Here is a 25,021-nt window from a genome sequence, read left to right on the forward strand (position 1 = left end):
TCAGGAGCTGCTGCCGTGAGCACACGATGGCAGAGCAGCACCAGAGGACAGCCACCCTGTCCCTTGGGGCAGCAGCCTCCCGTGCCTGAGGGAGCTGGGCTTCCTCCTTCCTCACCTTGCCATGTCACTATTGATGAGCTCCATTAAGTTCAATAAGGATTCAACATCTTTTTGGTCAATAAAAATCGTTTTGGTCAATAAAAAGACAAATACAGAAATTCCTCAGGTTTTTTTGCAGTTCCTTCTTGCATTTTTCACTTAAGTAATTTGTTGTCATGGTGTGCTGTGCTGTTCATTCTTCCTTGGACATGAATGTGGAAAATAGCCATGCTTCAATACACTTTAAGAGGAAGGGTTTGTCAGATATTACTTTGCTGAAGGGCAGGTGCAAAACCAAGACTGATCCTGCTCATTTTAACTTACCAGGGAATCACATTAACTTCTAAGTGAGCAAACGGAGTTCTCTAAGGTTGTGTGATGTTAGCAGGATGTCCCAACACTGCAACCATAAAATACTAGCTCAAAAAATGCAATTAACTTCCATCCTCTCTGAAACCAGGGAGCTAGGAGGGAGCAGGGATATGATACTGAATGCAAAGCAACAATTGGTGAGAGCACTGCAGTGGTCAGTGGGATTTCTGAGGAACAGGACTGCCAGAGAGCGCAGCCAGGTCGGTAAGGCTGACGCTTGACTGGACAGTGGAGAGGGATTGTGATTTTTCCCTCTACAACCTGTTAGCAAGGGGAGTAACAGAGGTTTTGCCTGCAGCTTTGTCCTAACCTGGAGGAATGGGGTTAGCACAGTGAAATCCAGGAGCCTGTTGGGAACTTCTCTAAACTGCAGAACTGCAGGTCTGTGAGGGCCAAGAGAATGCCTGTAGTTAAAGATGGAGAGATCCTGAATGTCCTGGTGGAAAGAGGGAAGATCTTCTGGGTGAAGGGCCACAGTATTCTTTTCAAACACATGAACTAGTGAAGTTTTATAGGAGTGGCAGATCTGACCTGGCATGTCTTCATTGCCACCTTCATTTCTGTCCTCCGGCTGGGAGCACGGTTGCCCTGTATTGTAAGTTGCCTGTAAAGTTGACAGAAAAATTGCACATCTTTTGTTGCACATGTTTAAACAAAAAAAAAACTAAAAACAAAAACAAAAACAAAAACAAAAGATATTGTAATGTTAAGATATTGTAATATTGTGTGTTCAAAGTATACACTTTATCCTGCATGTCAAAGACTTGAATTACTTGGGAATGTTCTCATTTTCCTCTGTATGTAAAGGAAAGGGTAGCAATTTCTAAGCCTAAGAAGCTTTTAGTCCTTTCCTTCATATGCATTGCTCATTTACAGAAATGCTAGGTTTGGCTTAACATGGGAGTTTACTTTCCTGGCCTTTTGGCCTTTTTCTATTCTTGGCACTGGGTACAAGTTGTTTTTTGTTTTTTTGGTTTTTTTTTTAAAGTAACTAGCTGATTTATTTTTCTTTAAAGTCAGACGTTGATGTCTTGGATTTCATTCGACTGGTTACTTATGTGTAAGATGAAGGTGGAAAAAGCAGCATATCTATGCCACTGTGATCTAATAAACAAGTTCATTTATAATTTGAAAAAAAAAATTGAAAATGAAAGGTAAAATATTCACAATACTCGAAACAGTTCATGAAATGCTGATGGGAGAGAAATGACAAGGCCAGGGAATCTAATGGTTTGTGAGGTTATGGGAAGGGAAAGCTAGTCAGCTACCATTACCCTTTGGTTGACCACTTTGATATGGTGAATAAAAAGGTTAAACGTTTCATGTTGTTTGCTTCTTCCCTTTTCCTTCTGGGAACAATTGCACCCTTTTCTTGGCTGGATCAGCAGTAATGTCCTGACCTCATGAGGCATTTTCCCAGGAATTAAAGTCCCCTCCCTCTGTTCCCTGCCCTCCTGTGTCCCATGGGATGATGCTTCTCTCAGTAGCCTGACTAAATATCCCCCTCAGGAAAGGAGGATGTGTCTTCCAAGGGCTTTTCACTGGGGTGGTAGGATTTTCTCTTTCCAGAGAAGACACAGTATTTATGATAAAGGATCTCCTGGGTGCTTGTCTCTGCTGTGCTTTTAAAAGCTATAAGCTTTTCCTAATCCTCTCAGGGGTTACTGGGTCAGCCATGGCTTCTGCTTCCCAAGGAATTCATTGGTTGGTGTTGATATTAACAGTTCCAATCTGGTATCATGTACTAAGCCAGGGAATGGCAGTGAGCTCTTCACTGCTTGAAACAGGGCAGAAAAACACTCTTGTAGATGGTTTGAAAGAACAGAGCTTTTTCACAGAATGTCTTTATGTTACCTGTTGTAAGTTTAATGTTTAACTGAATTTGATATTTAAGATTAAAAAATGTAGTTTGTAGACTCTGGATCTTTTTCACACTGAATTCCTCTTTGTTGAAGGTGTTGTGTTACTGGACTACCACAAAGTTCTCCAGTGCTACCATTAAGTGCTGGTTTTATGTGACTTTGCCTTTTCATTGCTTGTGAAGTGTGGTGACGTTTGTGTTTTGGTTGTGCTGTTTGCACATTTGCTTTTATCTGCTCACCTATCATCACAAAATTCAAGAGTTCTTGCTATTAGTATTAGACTTCTACTTCCTCTATCAAATGATAAGGTAAAAGACTGAAAAATTTGTAGGTGCAGAGGTTATGGTGTGTGGGAAGGCTGCTTGGATGAGCATCAGAGCACAGCCATGGATACCCAGCATAAAAGTCTCACACTTTTCCTTTGGTTTGCTGCTTTTCCAGAGTTCCAGTGGTTCTGAAGATCAGAACAAAGAAAAGTACAGTCTCAATGCAAAGACTGTTGTAAACAAACACCCTGTTGTTCTTCCTGAAATAAGAAATGGCCAATTTGATCCTGAGCAAGAAAAGGAAAGAAAAATGAAAAACTGTGAGCAAATAACACTGGTTCTGGTAAATCAGAAGGGCTTGGGCTTTGGGGGATTTATGAGAACATCGAGTTACATGGCCAGAACACATTATACTGAGCTGGACTATAAAAAAGGGGGAATACTTCCAAATTAAACTCTGTTTGTAACTTTTGCCTTTGACTTGTTGTATAAAATGAGGATAAATAAAAGGAAGTAATTTACAGTTGTAACTGATGAGAAAAACTCATTGGTGTTTGTTTTTTACCTCCAATCTCAAAAACACAAACAGATGAAAAGATAGAGTTTATACTGGGTTTTTTTAAAGTATATATTTCTTTTTAGTGTTATGCAACAAAAACTCCTAAATCAATGTACAGAGTGACAGGCTTGCTGCCTGAGCAGCAGGTGGCTGCTTCTGTCCTGGCAGTGTAGCCAGGGCCAGCCCTGCCATCTAGGGCTGTGTTTGCCAGGGTTCCTTTGTTTGATGACACTTGGCTGCAGTGCTGTGGCCAGGGAGGATGAAGGCATGACAGAAATGTCTAACTCAGGCCAGGCGATTCTCCATCAAAATGCCTCAGCTACTTTAGAAGCTGCATTTCACTGTGACACTGAATTTTTAAAGATTCTGGTTGCTTCCCAGATTTTCCTTTCTCTCTGAGGCCCCTGGGTCTATCATATACACATTTTAGCAAGAAGGGCTGCCAAGTGACATATAGCACAAATAGTTTTGCACTTTGGATATGCTTGTGACTTTCCTTTATTGCTTGGCACAGCAGTTGAAGGTGATGGGGAGAAGCACAGATGAAAAAGGAGGTGGGGAAATGAATTTAAAATCTATTTTGAGCAATTGACTCTGTCCTTACTTTGCTGGCTGCTGTGTTTTTGCCAGCTGGGGAGAGCTGTGTAGTAATCATGTCAGAGTTAAAGCTAAAGGCCACACCTACCACTATCTCCTTGTACTCATTTTCTCCCTGAGCAGTGCTGAGATGCCGGGCAGTACCAGCTCATGTGTTGGGGCTGCTTCCAGTGGCTCAACAAACTTAGTCAGCTGCTGCTCAAAGAGAAGTTTCAGGACAGCATCCCACCAATTTCTCTCCTAACACACTCTTTCACAGCTTAGGCTGTCTTGCTCCATCTCTTTTCTTTGCCTATTTATTTATTTATTTATTTATTTATTTATTTATTTATTTATTTATTTATTTTTCCTCTCAGACAGGTTTTTTCAGTCTTCAGGGTGTTTTAAATGTCACATTTCTGGCTGGTGTAAAAACTGTTGGAGGAGTGAGTTCTAACACTTCCCTGTCTGGCCAGTGGAGGCCAAATCATCATTACGGGACCCTCTGTGTTATCTTCCCTGCAGCAGATAATCTTGAACAAAATGCCCTCTGAAAGGGCACCTTTTCCACCTCTCTTGGCCTTTCCCCTGGCTGTTTCTTGAGAGTGTGGGTGTTGAAGCCGCAGCACTGCCTGGTATCTTTAGGATTGGGAGCAGTCTAACACCTGATATTTTGCTTTCTGTGGCTTAGGTTTTGAGGGCTGACTCTGCAGGCAAATCTGAATACCCATGTTAACTTCTTGGTAATGTCCTTTGGGCTCAGCAATCCAAAATGTTTTGCTGTTTTTCTAGCTCCTTTGAGCTTCCATTTCCTGACAGAGTTCCCACTTTGTTTCTGTCTTCTTGTGCTCTTTTAGCTCATCTGCCACCATTGTAGTTGGCTTGATTTGTTTCTCTTTCCTACAAGTACAGGCAGCCCCCTTAGATCCTGGGATGGATCTAGGAGGGCTTTATGGGCCACTTTTCTGCACTTTCTGTGTCTCAGTAAGTTGCTGCCTGATCTGACTTACTACAGGAACTTCTTCTCTGAGTAGTCTTTAAGGCTTGTTTTCTGCCCAACAACTTAGTAACTTGTTCAGTTGAAATAAACCCCACCCTGTCTCTTATAAATATTTTCTTCTGTCACTCTAGGTCTAGTCTTTTTTTTTTTTTTTTTTTTTAATGCTTCTCTCTACATCACTGGGAGATCAAAATGAATGCTTGGATAAATTTTTTATATATAGCACTTAGATTGCACATTAATGAAAACATGAGAAGTTCATTGAGTACCAGAAAAAGGTAATTAACTAATCCAAAATATATGTATGGAGCTTGCTTGCTTTAGGGAAAAAAGCTAGATAAAAAATACTTCTTTAGAAATACCTCAGTTCATGGAAAACAATATTATGAAATATGCAAGAGAGGAGATTTACAGTGCTTTTGACTCCATGATGGACAGCATGAGTTTCACCAAGTGGAAGTAGTGAATCTGAGAGTTTCAATGTTTTGTGAGTGTAAAGTTCTGCTGTCCATTGCCCTGTGGTCCTTCCTTCCTTCCTTCCTTCCTTCCTTCCTTCCTTCCTTCCTTCCTTCCTTCCTTCCTTCCTTCCTTCCTTCCTTCCTTCCTTCCTTCCTTCCTTCCTTCCTTCCTTCCTTCCTTCCTTCCTTCCTTCCTTCCTTCCTTCCTTCCTTCCTTCCTTCCTTCCTTCCTTCCTTCCTTCCTTCCTTCCTTCCTTCCTTCCTTCCTTCCTTCCTTCCTTCCTTCCTTCCTTCCTTCCTTCCTTCCTTCCTTCCTTCCTTCCTTCCTTCCTTCCTTCCTTCCTTCCTTCCTTCCTTCCTTCCTTCCTTCCTTCCTTCCTTCCTTCCTTCCTTCCTTCCTTCCTTCCTTCCTTCCTTCCTTCCTTCCTTCCTTCCTTCCTTCCTTCCTTCCTTCCTTCCTTCCTTCCTTCCTTCCTTCCTTCCTTCCTTCCTTCCTTCCTTCCTTCCTTCCTTCCTTCCTTCCTTCCTTCCTTCCTTCCTTCCTTCCTTCCTTCCTTCCTTCCTTCCTTCCTTCCTTCCTTCCTTCCTTCCTTCCTTCCTTCCTTCCTTCCTTCCTTCCTTCCTTCCTTCCTTCCTTCCTTCCTTCCTTCCTTCCTTCCTTCCTTCCTTCCTTCCTTCCTTCCTTCCTTCCTTCCTTCCTTCCTTCCTTCCTTCCTTCCTTCCTTCCTTCCTTCCTTCCTTCCTTCCTTCCTTCCTTCCTTCCTTCCTTCCTTCCTTCCTTCCTTCCTTCCTTCCTTCCTTCCTTCCTTCCTTCCTTCCTTCCTTCCTTCCTTCCTTCCTTCCTTCCTTCCTTCCTTCCTTCCTTCCTTCCTTCCTTCCTTCCTTCCTTCCTTCCTTCCTTCCTTCCTTCCTTCCTTCCTTCCTTCCTTCCTTCCTTCCTTCCTTCCTTCCTTCCTTCCTTCCTTCCTTCCTTCCTTCCTTCCTTCCTTCCTTCCTTCCTTCCTTCCTTCCTTCCTTCCTTCCTTCCTTCCTTCCTTCCTTCCTTCCTTCCTTCCTCCCTTCCTTCCTCCCTTCCTTCCTCCCTTCCTCCCTTCCTCCCTTCCTCCCTTCCTCCCTTCCTCCCTTCCTCCCTTCCTCCCTTCCTCCCTTCCTCCCTTCCTCCCTTCCTCCCTTCCTCCCTTCCTCCCTTCCTCCCTTCCTCCCTCCCTCCCTCCCTCCCTCCCTCCCTCCCTCCCTCCCTCCCTCCCTCCCTCCCTCCCTCCCTCCCTCCCTCCCTCCCTCCCTCCCTCCCTCCCTCCCTCCCTCCCTCCCTCCCTCCCTCCCTCCCTCCCTCCCTCCCTTCCTCCCTTCCTCCCTTCCTCCCTTCCTCCCTTCCTCCCTTCCTTCCTTCCTTCCTTCCTTCCTTCCTTCCTTCCTTCCTTCCTTCCTTCCTTCCTTCCTTCCTTCCTTCCTTCCTTCCTTCCTTCCTTCCTTCCCCCTCCCCCCCTCCCCCCCTCCATATTAAATGATCACACTTTTGACACTGTAGCTAGAAAAGGATGGAGATAAAGTCTAAAATTAAAAGAGTTTAGTAAGGTTTGACATATTTTTTTTTAATAAACTTATGCAAATGTGAAAAAGTTCAGAGAGTAAAATAAAATTAAGACTTTAAGATATTTCAAGGCTTTCCCAAGAAATCTGTTCTTCTACACACCTTATAGGTATTTGTGTAACACTTGCTTGCACCTCTGAAAGTTAGAAAATAAGTAATTTTCTTTGTTCTCCCTTCCATTTTCTACACATCCTGTCATCATTGCTGCTCGTGGCCAAACTCTTAGTCTTCTTCTTTCAACATTGTCTTTCAAGGGCTGTACTCAAGACCATGCAGCACTGCTGCATGAGGGCCTAGACCTTTGCAAACTGATTGTTTAGGAGCAATGTGGGCTGTATTCTTTCCTGGTCATCTTCCATGGGGTACTGACTTTCATGTCCTTGAGAGTCATTACTAATTGAGGTCCAGTTCATAAATCCTATCATTAGGACAGCAACTGAGTCAGTTAAGTGTTTCTTTCATACAGAGTTGATGAGTGTCTGGTCATTTGCATCTATCCTTATAAATTATGCTCAGTTTTTTCATATAGTTAATTCTTACACTTTAGAAATACATAATTTTATGCTGATTTTCCCCCTATTTGTTTCCTCTGTTGTATTCATATGACATGGTTATGAACTGGCCATTTTTTTTAATATAGTTTAGTTTGTGCTGGTGCCTTTAATATTATTTCAGTGAGGACCTGTCGCTTTCCTGAACTAATTTTTTCCTGGAGTTGCTTATACTTCAGAATGGGCTGCACGTATATTAAAATCTGTTTTCATATAGACTATTGTATTTATTCCCCTGTTATCAGTCTTTCCTGACTGTTGTGACTTTTGCAAATCCTGTCCACTTGTTTTGTTCTACTTGCATGTTTTAAACAGTTTCTACCAGCTGATTAGAAGCAAACCTAGAGGATTTAATTTACCTGGAGGATTTATTTTGTTTTCTCTGCTTGTGGTTTCCAGCACACTCAAAGATGGTACTCTTGCCCTGCTTGACTCCATTCTTCATAAACATCAACATAGTTTAAAGATGCCATTAGGACAATGAACTCTCTTTATATAATTGGTAATTATTCAAATAAAACCCTTGTCATCTTCTTCGGGCTTGATTGCTTATATGCTTTCATGTTCCTTCCTTGGGCTGTTTGTTTTGGCTTTTTTGCTGATTTTATCCTTAAATCAGAGAGTTTCAGTGGTCTATCTCACAATGCATTTTGAACTTCAGAGAAGGCCTGTATGTTTATAGTGCTAGACAACATATTTTTTCTCTTGTCTCTGTATAGGAAATGTTACCTTCTTCATGTAAATTCTGATTATGCAGTTACTACACTACCCTGTTAAGACATGATTTTCGTTATGCAGCGGACATCCACTTCATTTAGTTACCATATTGTTGAGAATGCAAAGTGACAAAAAATGGTTTGTGTAAATTGTTTAGGAATACCTAAAGAGATAATTGTCTTCTGTTTTTAACTGGAGGCTGATTAATTAGGTGTACCATCTGTATTTTTTCATGTGAAAGTCTTTATGAAATCAAACACTAATAAATAACTGTTATTTTACAGTGACTATTTGAAAATTTAGGATAATATTACATTATATTAATATAAAAATTATTAAGCTGTTTAAAGTTAATATAGGATTTATATTTATTCATTTTAAGTAATTTTTAATTCTCATTGTGCAGAAAAGGATTCATTTTAGATGAAAACAAGTAAAACATGCCTTTATCTTCTAGTGCCTGACTTAAAAATGACACAGACATGAAAATATATACTAGAAATTTTGACTTTGGTATCAATCAACTAATTTTAAAAGTTCTTCATGCTAGCAAAAAAAGAGTATTTGTTTGGGATGAAATACAAATTAAAAACAAGGTTAAAATGTGTAAATTAATAATACACTGTTTTTACTGTATTTTGTTTTTCTATTTTCCACATGTTCACAAAAAACAGAAGGTTTAACAGCATTGCAACTCAATATTCTACTCTCAAGGTTCACTCTAGTTTCTTAGTGTATTTAAGTAAATGCAGAAGTAAAATATGGCTATTAAAATAATTAATTTAAATTTTAAAAAAGTAAAGAGCAGAAGTCCACCATCTGTTTTCCGGTATCCCTGGTGTCACTTTGTGTGCATGGGTTATGCCATAAAGCCATTTACAAACTTCTGGTTGACTACCAGCAATTCATAAAAGATTATAGATATTGGAGTATAGCCATGAATTTTATATAATTTTGATACTAGAGGAAAGATACAGAATTTTTAAATTGCTCTTTTAGAAGCTTTAGAAGTATGCAGTTTTAGTTGCTTATTAGGGAGCCATGTTTGGTGTCCAGTAATGTTTTGTATTGTGCGTGAAAAGGCGTTGGTGCAGAGTGAGTTAAGGCTTGCTGGCATGCACAAACTGCTCCACCAGTTCCAGAGTGTGCATCACCTCTTCATAGGGATAGCGACTTAGGGGGAAAAATCAGAAAGAAAATGGGAGAAAGAGGAAAAAAGGCAAGAGGAGACTCTGCCAGCTGGAAAAAAGAAGTGATCCCCTGCTGAGTGTCCTCATCATCCTCTGGGTGCTCTCTCCTCTACAGTATGTGGCAATGAGAAAGAAGCTAAATTTTGGATTTCTCTGATATAAACTAGACCTTATAAAATAAAAGGCAAGACAGTTTGGGGGTTGGAGGAGAGAAGGTCTGATTCTCATACCAGTGGCAGTCACTTCCCAGGAGAACCTGCTGCAGCAAAAGGTGCAGGCAGGTAAAATCCTGTGTGATGTTGAGAATGTAAATGGCAGCTGCTTATGAATAAAACACCCATATGTGTACTACCTGTTGTGTGTGGAGAAAACAGCTGTGTGCATATAGGCACCTGTATCATACAGGGCTGATTCCCTGGTCAGACTGAGCACAGGCTGCTCCGCTGGCTTTGGTTCAGCCTGAAGAATGCATACCCACAGAAAATTCAGTCCACTCAGCCAAGAAAAGTACAGTAAATTTAAAAAGTCTAGAAACCCAAATTAGAATTCTTACTGCCACTTTGCATTTTGATGCCATGTCTTTTTTCTTACAAAGAGAAAAATTGTTACAATTTTGTGTCATTCTATTTCATGTTTTTATAATAACTCTTGCTGCATCCAGCCTGGAATTAAACCTTAGTTCTACGGCTATAATAAGAGTAAGGTTTATTGCCAGCTAATGTTTCATCTGCTGGCTAGATGACTAGCTGTGCACCAGCTGTATAATATATTCTGTAAGGATATCATCATCACAGCACTTCACTCATGCATCTCATACACCCACCAGGAGACATGTTTTATCTTGTGCTCTGAGCAAGGAATACAAATGAGATGTCTCAAGGAAAAGTAAATAAGAATATTAGGAGATATTAAAGTAAATAAGAATATTAGGAAATATTAAAGAGAAGTAATTCTGATTTTAGCTTGTTAGTTTGAGAGACTGTTTTTGGACAGGGATTAGATGATAGCTCCCACAAATCTTTAGGTGCTGATGATCGACTGCTGTTGGCACAGCTCAGACAGAATGGCCCAAAGCCCAGCTTTTAGCTGTTCTTTTGTTGGCTTCTCCCCTGCATGGGTTCTTCCTTGGTTCCTGGCTTATATCAGAGAAACCCTAGTCCTGCTCCAGGCAAATTCTAAACCTTTGGAAGAATTTTTTCTAGCAGAAAGGCATCTCTAGAACATATGAGCGAGGCCATGGCTCCTCCTGTACTGGGGCAGGAGAACTGCAGTGCAGCAGCTGCAGGTGCTAAACCTCCTGGGAGCTCCTTCATTCAAAGAGAAGAAGGTGCTGGTGCTCACGGGTCTCCCAGATGTGCACAGGCACAGTGGTGGCCAGGCTGAGGAATCAAGAATTGAGCTTTTGCCCAAAGCATGAAAGGAAGATTACAATATACAAGAGATACAAGATAGAGGAGAATTATAATAGATGAAATTTTTGATGTGGAATTTATTTTACTTATTATTGTTTATTATTAATAATTACATATTATGTTATCGTCCAAAATTATTTATTTGTCCAATAGTTTGTAAGTTTTGTATCACCTTCATGTAAACTTTGTTTTTTTAAAATAAAATGAAAAATTTTAGATAAAACTACATTTCTCATTAGCTTTGCTTTGAAAAGCTCTAGTTCCCAAGTCTCACAGTTGTTCTGCTTCCAGCAAATATTTGAACAGCAGAGCCAAAGTGTGCCTTGGCTCTAGTGCTCTGCATCTTACAGAATATTAAACCATTTGCAATCTGTTAATTCTGTGCTGGAAGTTGCAAGGAGTTTTTGGCAATGGGTATAAAGATTTCAGTCATACTGATGGTGTTTGAAAGTGTCAGTGTGACACTAGAAAGGCTTTGCTGGGTTGATCCTTTTGTTGTTTGTTTTAATTAAACATAGAAAATTCCACACACACGTGTAATTAAATAGAAAAACATACAAACTTTGTATACAATGTCAGGTGCTCCAAAGGTAGAAAATTACATATTCAAAGTGTTTTGTGCTATCTTATCTTTCCCGTGCAGATATATAAATCTATATACTTTACTGTCCAGTCTGATAATATTTAACAAGTAGTTGTTGCTTATTTTTTTTCTTCTTTGTTGTCATGGGATTGGTGCATTAGCTCCCTGCTTGGGGGATAAAGACGGGCAAAACGTTCATGACAATTAAAAAAAAGAGAAATCATCCCTTAGAGACCACTTGCTTTTCCTCTTTTGAACTGGGAACTTGATGGCAAAAAATGAATCCATTGAAAGGTTCTTGGATGCTGTGGGGAGCTCCTTGTGTTTCACACATTGTTGGTTTCTTTGCAAGGAAAGATCCTCCTGTATGCAAGTAAGATACAGAATCTATTGCTCTCTACAACGATCTGAGAGGAGGTTGGCCTCTTCTCCCAGGCAACCAGGGACAGGACAAGAGGAAATGGCAGGGGAGGTTCAAGTTGGACATCAGGAAGAATTTTTCACCGAAAGAGTGCTCAGGCGTTGGAATGGTCTACCCAGTGAGGTGGTGGAGTCACTGTTCCTGGAAGTGCTCGATGGCACTTAAAGCTGTGGTTTAGTGGACAAGGTGGTGTTGGGTCAAATGTTGGTCTCAGTGGTCTTGGAGGTCTTCTCGAGCCTTAATGCTTCTGTGATGCTGTGATTCTATAGTGCTGAGATGGGAGAAAATATATTACTGTAAAGTTAATGGTTGAACAATACTACTGTACACAGTGAGGTCTAAGTTAAAAATACCACCACCATTCCCCTAGGGTAAAGGTAGCCTCATTTTCACTTTTCCTAAATCTGGGATGTTTAACTTTCTAGTTTAACAAATACTCATTTACCACAGCTTTGACTGTGCAGTGAATATGTGCTCTGTGTTTATGTAATCTGTATTTAGGTTGTCAGGGAGATTTGAAGTATAGATGCCATTTTAATTTAAAAATGAGAAATATCTTAGTGCAAAACTTACATAAACAATAGATATCCAGGTGAGGCATAAGGTAACATAGGCTATGGCCATAAAATGGAATAATTTGAAAGGGGCAGGAGCCTTGAGGCAGCTGTAGTGTTTATCATATCCTCACATAACTTCTCAGTTTTAGTTCAGCATATGAGTTAAGAGCTAATAGAACATTTGGCTTTTCAGATTTTAAAATACCATCCTTGGAACATATAGCCATATAATTCCTGGAAACAGAGCAGTCTAGCTACAAAATGTATGTTTTGAATAAAGGAAGATTTTTTCAGCAGTTTCTTAGAAAAACATGCTTAAAATATTATGTAAACGTGAAACATTTTAACAAACATTAACCTTTGTCTCTAACAGTTGTATAGAATTTCTGATCCAATTGAAAAAAATGAAGTGCAGAATTACTTAAATATTGGATCCAGCAAAAAACTTGCACGAATAACACTGAAATGAGAAACAATTCAAGCAAAGCAGCATTTTTTAAAGATATTTTATTAATTGAGTCTACATTTTTAACCATTGCATTACTGGTTTATTTAGCATTTTCTTAGCTTGCTGTCACAGAATTTTGCTTTTCCTGGAAAATTTTTGTTTGTGAAGAGCCTGAAAATGTTACTGCAAATCTTTTCTCTATGTGAACCTCAGTTTAGCCAAAAAAGCTCAGATCTGCTAAAATGCTGTCTCATAAGCTTTAGATGTCTCATAAGCATAAAACGTCCTCATTGTGACATTGAAAAAAGAACTTAAAATCCCAGCACAGTATTTTTATTGCAAATGACAGTTTTCATCTGTTGGCTTTTGCTGCCAGAATAAGCATGTTTTCAGTAAGCACAAACAGACTTTTTCAGCTGTGCCGGTTTCCAGCGGTTCCTGTTTACTCCCCAAGTGGGTGGTATGGAAGAGCCACCTTTCTGGCGCACTTGCATGCAGACAACACATGGCCACCATCGAGTTTTGGCATTATGCTCTAATAAAAAAAGATCCTGCTCATATGAGAAAGCTTAGTGTGCGTCAGTACAGCTATTTCAGTCGTTGCTGCCTCCTGAGCTGAATGTCAACCGACATTGGTGACTCTATTAAAATACGATTTCGCAAAAGGAAGTAAGAAACATGACTTTCAAGCTGTGTGTGAAGATGAGCTAAAATAGTAACAAAAGTATCTCTGGAGAGTACTAGAGGACAAAAAAAAATTTCTCTGAAATATACCTATTGTTAAGAAAAATTTGATCTGGCAGACTCTTTTTTATACCAGCTGGATGTGTTAAATTTTCCTTCTCTTCAACATTGAGTGCAGGCATTGCTGTAGGAGGATTCCAAGGAACTGGAAGGATTCAAAGGTTTCCTCAGAAAATTTCTCCAGTGATCCTCGATCCTAAGGAAAGTCAGTATTAATCTTTTAGAGCTGAGTTTCCGTGCAGCAACCCTTACAGCCCATGTTGAGTCCGAGCGGGAAGCTGATGGCATGGGGTCCTCGCACTACAGGCACCAGTCCTCGCTGGCTGCTCTTACAAGAGGTACCAGAGAGCAGCGGTTGTGACGTGTTCTAGGCAAGAATTCAGTGAGCCAACCCTTTGTAAAAGCTCTCCCAGATCCTTCTGAAGAGATCTGTGCTATCCAAAGCCATTATAATTCAGATAGGTTTGGATGTCATTATACCACTGTACTTAGGCTACTACTTATTAATTACAATTGTACTATGTTTTGTTCTCATAGTGTACTTCTCAGCTCCTTCACTTCATTGGAAGTCTTGAATACAACATAAACCTTCTTTTTAGAGCACTTAAAATTAAAACTGGTAATTGATAAATTCTACTTGTAATAACGCTTCATTTTGCTCATACTGGAGTACAAAACTCAAGTACTTGTTTTCCATTATGGATTTCTATGTTCCTCACTCATTGATATGTGAGAGAACCATAGTTCCTGTATGTATTTTTTCACAGCCATGGTGATCAAATACTGGAGGAAGATGCACAGAGAGGTTATGTTGTTCTGTCCTTGGAGATATTGAAGACTCACTGGGACACAGCCCTGAGCAGCGTGATTAAACAGACCTGTTTTGGGCAGGGATTGGACTCAGAGACACCAGAGGCTTCTTCCTACCTCAATTATTCTGTGGTTCTGGCTTCCTACCAAGCTTGTTTGGTACACACACCTATGACTGCAAAGGAAGGCCTGATCTTGGCTGGGAAGTCATATTTTTGATCACTGCTTTTAGTGACAGCAGCTGTATATGCTCCTAATTTTCTGTTGGGACACTCATGAATTGTCATTGCTTCCTTAGCAATGAGATTGCTGAGCAGATGCTATTGTTAGAAATTGGACAATTTCTTATCTGTCATGAGGGTCCAGAAATAATCAGCATTTAGAACAAAAATTTCCTGTAAATTTTTTGTGTTCTCAGGTGGGTTTGCATTTTCTTTAATGTGTAATGGGTGCATAAATTAGTGTACAAAGTAAAAAAGGTAAAATAGAAAAGTTCTTTTATTATTTTTACATTTGCATTTTCAAGCTGCTTTTGTGACAGTATAGGTTTCATAACATTGTAAATTTCTCTATAATAGTAATAAAAATAATGTAATTCTGTAAAACATAGAGGTTTTGAACTGCTTCTGCTTTATATATTTGACTCTATGTCATTAGCCGGGCAAAATAAAGTGAGATGTTTTCAACACAGCAGTCATTAGGCCATCACAGTGCTATTGATCTTTGTCCGTCGTGGAGTATTAATATTGTTGATGGAACAAACACTGTTTACAGGGCTGCTCTCTGAAAAAAGCGCTGAACATAGGTCATCATCTGTAATATTTTCTCCCCACTAAGACTACTAGTGAAAAGTTCAGTTTTCACTAGTAAAAGTTTCATCTTTCCTCAGATGAAAGAAATGGTGTGACTTTTTAAATTTTCATGAGCGCAAACTTGTTAGTGATTTGAGAGACACCCATTATATTCATTACCCAAGAGAAGAATAATTCCTTACATTCAGGATAAGTCTGCATGCATGTGTGAAAAGTGGATAGGATGCAGGATGAGTATCTTTGTGTAGAAATAGGGAGGGAGGGAACTTGCTTTGAGACACATTTTCTGAACTGTAACACAGACACCAGCTTTGACAACCATTTTTGCGAAATGGTAGCTGTAATCATTTTCTGAGTCAGTTCTTGTCTTAGCTGGCATTGCCTTCATAAAGGTGCATTCTGATTTCATTTAAACTGGTGTAAATACAGAGGTGCCTCTACTCTGGGAATGATGTGACAGAGTAAGAAATAAGATGGATCAGAGATCCTATATCAAGCCCAAGTGTAGACAAAAATGGTTTGGAGAATGCTTTCATCAGTTTTTCTACATCCTGGTAGTGGATGAGGAATAGAGATACTTTGATTATCAACCAATAATTCCAAAATTAGAGGCCAAGAGGGAGACGACCTGTTCTGTGAGCAAATTCCATAACAGAAAATTTGCCTCCTTGGCTGGGATTCCCAGGGAATGCCTCCACTGGGCTTATTGAACAGTATAAAAAATCTGAAATTAGTTATAGGAAAAAAAAAAGATCCTGTCATGTTTTAAGTACATTACTAGAGAACAGAGTGTATTATTTTGCTCTGTTATTGAGTGAAATATTTATTGAATACAAATTCAACGAAGCAGGTACAAACTTGTTTAAACAAAATTGAAATTGACCGAGGCAGATACAATGTGTAAATTCTGATGTTTACATTCAATACAAGTTAATCATGGCACAAGGAAATATAAATAGTAAAATATAATAATTAAATAGTATGAAATTAGTAATGAGGGTTGGTATGAAGTTGTGTAAAGTAAATATAATTTGTAAAGGGAGCAGTGAAATTCAAATAGAAAAAGAGAAAATTGACTAAGGTTGCTCTAGACACAATTTAATTTATGTATGTTACCACAAGTGTACAGCCAAAGTTGGTTCAACATTGTTGAATAAGATTTTGTTGATTTGTAGTCTGAGTTTATATCAGAATCTGAAACGGGTTCATGAAGAACCTCACTCCAGTGTGTTCCCTGCTGCCCTCATGGTATAGATGATGGCAATATTCATGGTCTGATTGTTTGTTCTCCTTGTAAGTTTATTCAGCTGGTTAAGTGTTGTACTTCTACCAGAGAAAAAAAGAAAAACAAGATGGAAATGTTCATTTGTAAGATAAATGAACTTTTCCAGGCTACTTTGTTTCTCTGGAGAGATATGACATGTTAAGCTGTTTAACATCTGGGAGCATCTGTCCCTGTAGTCCAGCCTGTGGATTAACTGAGCGCTAAACTGCCATCCCATTTTCATGGAGATTTAGGGAACAAACAGCAAGTGCTTAACTGTTTTGACCCAGTCTTATTTTAGAACTGCAAGATATGTAAGCAAATGCTAGATACATTTTCAAATATACATATGCATGTGTCAATTTTTAAAAAATTTTTTTTCCTTTTTTTACATAAGACCCTAATTACATAACAACTGGGCTTTTTTAGTTCAAGACAATGTAGTTCAGGAAAAGTACTTAATTTGATAGTGCTATGAAACCTTCAGAATTACTTATTTATGTAAAAAGGCTAGCATTTAACTTCTATAAATTAATTAGTTTTAAATATTCAATTAGATGAATTATTGTAGTCTAATCCCATGATAATTTAGTCTCCCTTTCTACCAGTGTGGCAAGTATCTAAAATGGGACATACCATTTCTGTGAATATCTGTAACTCAATGTTCTGCTTTGTTTTTCGGATCAGAGTTTTACATTTTTTGATGGCAGAGAATTACAGAGAATTTTCACCTGCTACTTTTCTTTCATGTTAAGATAGTTCTGGAGTAGTTTCCATTGTATTCTTTTTCTTGGGTAGTCAGGTGTTGTCTTCTAACAGGAAATTTTAGATCACGTCTAAGAAGTATGTCAAGGACATTAACTTCCTGGAGATGTCTGTTTGTTGCAATGCTGCCAAGATCTTAAAGTCTTTAGTCAACCTAAAGTCTTTCATCCACTGTTACTTTTAGGAGCAAGTCACAGTGATTAAGCAATTTTTTTTTTATTTGCTAGAGGTTATAGCAATATGAGAACAGATAAGCAAGCGTACTATCTCTCCTATCAGTGTTTGGCACTGATTGTTCCTTAATAGATCCATTCCTGTTCTGAAATATATTTCTGCAGTGACAGGTCACTGCCATACAAAATGGTCATTCTTAATAACAGGGAATGATTTATTTGATTTGATGGTAAGTATTCCTTAGGAGATTTGACAATTCAGTGATTATTCATATCTGTATTTTGAGTGTTGAAATTAGTAATAGCATAGAAAGCATCAACTCTGTTAGTCTGTAATTTTTACATTCAGGAATATTTTGAGGTTTTGTATGAATATTTAAATCCAGTAATTTATAGGGTCCTTTATTTTTAAGGAAGATTCATGATATCACTGAATCCAGTGTGACTCCTTTTTTTGTGGCATGACTAGTTCTGTAATAGTTTTGTATCTTTTATGTAGGGTAATAGTGGAAGTAACATTGAAAAAATTATAGAGGAGATCATTAGGATACAAATTCGAGCTGATAGGAAGTGGAAATTCCCATTTTATCAACACTACAAGATATTATATTTGATGTGCAGAAATCACCAAACTTTGGTTTTGGATTATTGTTCTCACAAATGCCCAGTTTCAGAAGTGTAATCATAAATACATAATTATATCAGGATGCCCTTCTAACAGTTTATCTGGTTATGACAAATTGGGCTAAAGACTTAGCTTGGAGCAGGACAGTGGTGGGTCCTAGGGATACTGTGATAATCTCTGTGGGGAGAGCAAGCTCAAGCTGTTGTTTAGCCTAGAATAAATCAGAAAAAATGCTGTTCTCCTGTAAAATGGTTGTACCTTTGAGAAGAGGAAGCCCTTGGTAGCTGTAGTCTGGGCTGAGCTGGATGGCACCTTCTATTACCATACCTGTGCAGAGAGGTGCTCAGCACTGGTGATGCTGGTAAGGAGAAGCTGGGCAGATGTGGGGCTTCTGTGTGACTCTTCTGGCAGCTGCTTCTTGAAAACAAAACTTGGGAAAATCCTCTAACTCACTGATGTCAGCTAGCAGTGTAAGAAAGAATTAGGAAAATGAGCAGATCTCTCTGTGGCTGGTATTTGGTAATGAGATGATGATCTCAAGGCACACTGCTCCGCTCTCAGAGTGCAGTGAGGTGACTTGCTTAGGGGTTACTGGCAACTGCGGGCACCTCTTCTCCAAATTTGCAATTTCCCCAAATACTTCTTGGGGGCTGAGGCTCTGAGGCCTACACTTGGAGCAGCCTTAGAAGGATCCTAGGTGACCAGCACGTGGGTGACAGTGGTGTGGAAGGAGCAATGTTGGTGCAGTGACATGCTCCACTTGCAATTCCTTTGGCAGCCCCATTGTCCATGGAGCTTAGGTTTTGTACCTCTTGAAAACCTACCTCTTCTGGCAGCCCCCAAACACTGAACTCACAGCAGAACTGCAAGCTGACTATATTGTATGGATTGCCAAGTCGATTGCGATTAATTATTACTGACTTGATTTACCTCAAATTAATTCAGAGCTCTATTACCTGCTAAAAGTCTGTATTCTATGAAATGTGCTGATATTAATAACTAATGCCAGTAAAAACTAGGCTTCATAATTTTTTGTATGGATGCATTGAGAATTCTTTGTAATTTTTATGATTTTAAAATCATAACATAGAGAAATCATCTCCCATGTACATGTTTGTACATGTGTATGTATTTGCAAGGGAAATCTTTATGATGTTCATCTTTTATTTTGCAGTCAAAACCTGTTGCATTTGCAGTTCGGACAAATGTTGGGTACAGTGCAGCTCACGAAGATGATGTCCCAGTCCCAGGCATGGCCATCTCATTTGAGGCTAAAGATTTTCTTCATGTTAAAGAAGTAAGTAAAACCAGAGGAGTAAGTGAATCACTCTTTAAGGGAATACTTGAGTAATAATGCTACTATTTTGCAATGTTGATAACACTTCACATTGCCAAAGCCCTTTACAAATGTTAAAGAAGCTAACAGTGTATAAGGAATTGAATGTTCTTTTAAATGCTATTCTTGTAGAGCAATTGCACAAATTTCTTACAATCAAATTAATGAAGTTCAGAAAGCAAGTACTTTCCTTGTCTAGTAAAAAATGCTTACTCATAGGTTTAAATGCCTATGTCTGACTATTCAAAGATGAAATATTTCTGTTTTTTTTTTCTAATCTGGTACTGTGAGGGTTTTTTGTGATTCTGCAGCCAAGGGTTGCTTCTCTTTTATCTGTGTAACTGCATCTCAATTAACCCCAAACCCCTCAAGTCTCTTTTTTTTACTGAAGCTACTTCCCTGGCACAGACAGTATTTAGTTAGCAGTTACATGCTGAAGAACTGGAATGATGTTTCAAGATAATTGCAACTGTCAATATATGAGCTTTGCATTTGCTGCATTGGTTTTCTTTTCCTGCAGTTTGGTTTTGACATTAAACACCTAAAGTAATTTTCTTTCTCTGCTCCTTGCAAGACACTCTCAAAAAATAACTTGGTAACTTTCACATATAGGCCCTCCTCTGTAGCCTGCTGCTCCCTTTTGAATGACTCCTTCATTTTAAACGGTTTCCTAGCTTTTGCTCATATTCCATTGGGGTTTGTCTCAAAATAGCCCATCAGGATATGGAAAATTATAGGAAAATAAATAGAAAGTTAGTTTAAGGTTGAGAGCAACCTAGGCATGTATTTGAAATTATATCTTTGCCTCATTTTAGACTTTCAAAATATCACTCAGTAGTTATGATTGGTGATGCACAATGATTCTGCCAGCACAAGCGCTTTGGGGAAGTAAGAAACATTGCTAATACAGAGATAGAAATACGGGTGGACAGAGACTTAAGGAACACAAGAAACAGACTTGGGTAATGGTCATAATTTTTCATACATCTTAAACACACAAAAAGATAATAATTTTGATTCAGACTCTATACGGTGAAGGAAATATGCTTTCTGACTGATGATAGTGTGAAAGAATTGCTCTGCGCTGTCTTGTGACAAAAGAAGAGATGAGCAGGCAGAGAGTCCTGGCAAGAGAAAACCATCAGCCTTCTCCAGTGAGTCTTGAAGCCCTGGAAAATAAGTTTGGTTAGATCAAATGGTTTTGTGTAGTCATCTATTCCATCTGCACTTCAAATGAAGTGGTAATCTCAGACTTTACATCAAGTGTTTCCCTTGTTTCCATATAAACCAGACACACAGGGTTAGCAGTTTTCTGTTAAAAGTTAATGCATTTTTCTTCACAGCACAACTTAGTCTCAGATGTACATGTATGTGGGAGCAAATCTGGAAGGAAAAGTCTCCTGAACTTTTCTGTATCTCCAAAATGCCTTGAAGGGAAGTTTAGCTCATCTGAGTTCTTACATTGTCCATGGCTGTGTGTAGTACTGAGGGGTGGAAAAATACATTAAAATGTTCCTGCAACCCCAGGTGTATTAGAATAGGCATTCTGTGCTGATTGCCTTCAGAAACACCTGGTTTTCTCTGTAAGCTGTCAAGGAGAGGTTATTGTCCATTGGTGCTGGTCCAGAGATTGGTTGGGAAGGGACTCTGGGACCAGGCCAGCTGCACCACCAGAATGGCGAGATGGGAAGGGATCCACAAGGAGTCAAACTGAGACTTAGACTCTTGCTCTGCATTTGGCAGCAGCTGTTGTGTCTGGGTATGGGCGGGTTGGAGCTCCTTCAGATGGTGCTCCAGGGCCAGCCCTTCCCTGCACAGCTATGTCCTCCCCCTCCACCCTCTCTTCCAGGCCCTGGTTGTCCTCCAGGGCTCTGTATCCCACCAGGTATTGCTCCTTCAGTACATTTGCTGGTCCCTACAGTTAATGCTGGGGGAACTGAATTGTCCAAACTTTAATTATTTATGTAGATTAAAGAAAAAAACCAGACTATAAAATGCAGTGTTGCTTATATATTTTATACCTAACCTATTGCTAGAAATAAAGAAAGCTGAGTTCATCTCCAGTCGCTTCTGCCTGCATAAGGATGCCATGCTGGACCGTGCTGTCCTTTTTTTGTCTGAAAGGGCTGTTCACCAATTTGTGCTGCTGAGAGGGCTCAAACAAGGAAACCTCAGTTCAAAATGTACATGGACGGTGATGAAAAGCACTGCAGTGACTGAGTATGAGGGAAATTTATCTTCATTATTAGGTTACATTCATTAAAACTCAGTACGCATAAGGATGATGGATGCCTTCCTGCATGAAGAAACTGCTGCATCATAGTAACTTATGAATCTTTTGAGGCTTTAATGCATGGTCATCATTTTGCTCTGTGTTAAATTAATTTTTGTATTTCCTTTGGCACTCTAAACACAGGTGAATTATAGAGAATCACTCACCTGAGCCAGCAACTTGAGAGCTGGACACCTCTCTACCAAGATTAAAAAAAAAATAATTAAAATTAGAAAGTATTATGTGTGTTATTATTAACTTTAAAAAGTACCTTATAATTTTCATATACTGACACAGCATTTATTTTTGAGACCTTGCAGAAGTATGCTTTTATTTCTATAGGAAGAAATTCCTAGGGATTTCTATTGCTTCTAATAAAATTAATATTGTTGGGTGGTAATTTGTTGTACTGTGGGACAAAAATAGTGACTGTTCAGATTTTAATTCAATGGTGTTTTTTAATTATCTATCTCTTCCTTTTACCAAGTTAATGATTTAGTTAGCCTTTTGTAATGATAGGGTATAATTTTAATAATACATTTCCGTCTAATACAGTTTTGAGAAACTGCTATTCCAGAGCAGCTCCCTATTAAAATGCTGGTATTCTTACTCATAATGGCATCCCATTGGTTGAATATTTTAGATATCCTTATGTTATAATCTCTATTATTTGTTAGCTGGAATATCTTACAGTTGGTTTCAAGCACCACATGATTTCTATAGCTGCCAAAGTCAAAGATAATACTGCAATGTAGGTTGTATATCAGTGATCCACCAATAATGGTAAAAATTTCTTTTTGGGGGAGCCCACACATTTTGCAGTTATTCCTAACTGTACACTTGTTAAAGTTACTTGTTATATGTTTAAATATGCACTATAATATCTACAGTAATAGCTTCAGATTCAAGAGAGCTACTTTCTTCATGTTCAGGTGTTCTCTTAAAGTTTCATAAATATTCCAAATTACCCAAAATTCCTTTTTGATGATAGTTATTCCCATGGAACACCAGAAGTATTGTGTGTGGGGCCCATACATGACTGACCTATTCTCCTTCAAAAATGGTGAATAAATAAGAATGGAAAAAGCAAATAGTTCTGCTGCATAGACCTCTGGAAATCAACCAAGCTCTCCCACACATTGTGTGTGTGTGTGGGGGGGGGGGGGGGGGGGTGTATGAATAAAGGTCTTGAGTTAAAGTAGCCAATATCTCATATTTAACAGAGCTGAAATTCAGTTAATTGGGCTATCTGGTGGACTTGTGTAATTGTTAGGTTTTTTTACGTTGTCCAGAGATATCCGTTCCTTGTGGATTTATCATGGTGACTTTAAAATGGAGATCACGTGAGCTATCTGAAGTAGGGTATATATAAGCAGCCAAATACAGTCATATTTCAGAAGATTTTAGTGAGAAGTGGGGAAATTTTTTAAGCAGTACTTTTTAATTTAAATAGAGAACTGAATAAAATGGAATAAGAAAAAATAGATTATTAATAGAATATTTATATAAAAATTCTAGCAGTAGGTGAGAGTGGATACTAAGTCTCTGGTGTCCACCAAGGAGAACACGAAGGGAGAGCAAAAGCAGCTCTCATGTATGAGAGGAATCTGTGAAGCAAGAAAAAAAAAAAAGATGGTGAAATGGGTAGAAATAAAAACCAGGGAGAAACATGAAGTCTTTGAAGAAAGGTTTCCACTTAAGGACAGTGGATTTTAATAATTTGAAAGGAATAATTCTTTTAATGTATTTCTGAATTTTACCACAATTCTTCATCGCCATAATAACATAGCACAGTGATTAACTGCAGGGAAGAATTACAAAAAATAGCATAGCTGCAAATTAAAACTAATAACAAAATTATACCAGATACAGTAATTTCTTAGTATGTTACTTTTTTTTCTTTTTTTTTTTTAATCTGTAGAAATTTAATAATGACTGGTGGATAGGACGATTGGTAAAAGAAGGCTGTGAAATTGGATTCATACCAAGCCCAGTCAAACTAGAAAACATGAGGCTGCAGCATGAACAAAAGGCAAAACAAGGAAAATTCTACTCCAGGTAATAAGAAGAAATCATTAATAATAGCAACATTGTCTGTGACACAACTTGGAAATTGATGCTGTGTATCAATATATGCTTAATTATTGTTAGTGGCAGCTGCAAACATTTTTGATCGATGAATAAATTAATATATAATGAATTATATGATTTATTATATAATATACACAATTATTTAAAATGTTATATTGTAACATTATTTAAAATATTATATTATTGATTAATAAGTATATTCATATCATTGCTGTTTGGGAGAAAAGTAGATATTTAGATTGGCAATCTGCAGTGGCCTACCACTGAAATTTTTTCCTTCCTTTTTTGTAAAATAATTGATCATATACATTGCAGTAAGTACATTTACTATGTGCTAGTAATTTTTTTTTACTTAAAATTGATTTATCTAAATTCTGCAGCATTTCTTAAATTGTTTTGATGATCTTCTTATTTCTAAACACATTTTAAGCTCATTTTAGAAATTTCAGGAAATGTTAAGATGAGTTTACTTGTAAGCCAAAGCCAGTGCCTGTTAGTTAGCTTGTAGGGAAAAAATAGTCTTGTCAAATTCATTGCCTACAATCACAGCTTTTAGGAGCACTACATTTTATGATGGAAGTTTCATGTCAAGTCATTTGTTATCTCTGACTGCAGCCATCGTTGCATAAGAAAAAGGACTGTTTCTAGATATTCTGAACAATACTGCAAGATAGAATAATGTCACCTTTACTCTCAAATTCTTAATAAAGTAGTTTTCTAGCAACACCTGTGGAAGAAAATTGTTTCACTTTGACTATAAAGGTAACAAATATTCCCAGTGTATTTGCATGGGATGGACCTGGAATTGAGCTAGGAACCATTCAGGAAGCCAGAAGTGCTTTCCTATCTCCACAGGAAGGGCAGCAGTGTTTGTAGAGCATGTCTAGAGTAGGACACCATGATTGGGCAGTACTCAGCTGCATTCACCAGCTGTGAAATGCCTTTCCCATGAGCATGCTGTCCTCAGCAGAAGGATGCTGGATTCCTTCTTCCTCTAGTTACATTTCTGGGACAGTCAGATGTATCCCAGTGATTTGGTTCTTTTCCAAATCATAGAGGCTTCCATTCTTCAGAAATTCTCACTGAAGATAACACTGTCCTACACCACAAATGCATTAACTTAATGCTTATTAATATTTCAATATAAAGAAAGTGGAAACTAGCAGTATCACATGAATTATTTGAAGAGTGAAATCAACTTTCTTACATTTTTTTCAGAGCTTTTCTCATTATGGTAACTGAAATAAAAAAGACTAGAAGTGTTGTTTCATTTTCACAACTTGGTAGTTGGTTTTTACAAAGCAGAACTTGACAAAAACCTTAGACTGCTTTAACTTTGAGAGACTTTTTTTCTTAAGTGCTATATTGTATTGAGAAACAAAAGAATTTGTACATTAATTAAATTGAAAAGATGGTAGGCGCAGTCTCATCTTCATTACCAATTTATCAATAACTCCTCAGCTAAAG

General features: G+C 38.4%; 1 protein-coding gene across 5 annotated transcripts in view; it reads left to right on the forward strand.

Moving 5' to 3' along the window:
• The window catches only part of CACNB2 (calcium voltage-gated channel auxiliary subunit beta 2), a 242,871-nt gene that overhangs the window by 184,597 nt on the left and 33,253 nt on the right, over nucleotides 1-25,021 (forward strand). For all 5 annotated transcript variants that reach the window (XM_084226957.1, XM_084226954.1, XM_084226955.1 and 2 more), the window contains 2 exons: nucleotides 19,030-19,152; nucleotides 23,385-23,521. In XM_084226957.1, the coding sequence (XP_084083083.1) occupies nucleotides 19,030-19,152; nucleotides 23,385-23,521 (260 nt within the window). The remainder of the gene's footprint in view (nucleotides 1-19,029; nucleotides 19,153-23,384; nucleotides 23,522-25,021) is intronic.

The sequence above is a fragment of the Fringilla coelebs genome, assembly GCF_963513975.1.
Source record: "Fringilla coelebs genome assembly, chromosome: 1".
NCBI lineage: Eukaryota > Metazoa > Chordata > Aves > Passeriformes > Fringillidae > Fringilla > Fringilla coelebs.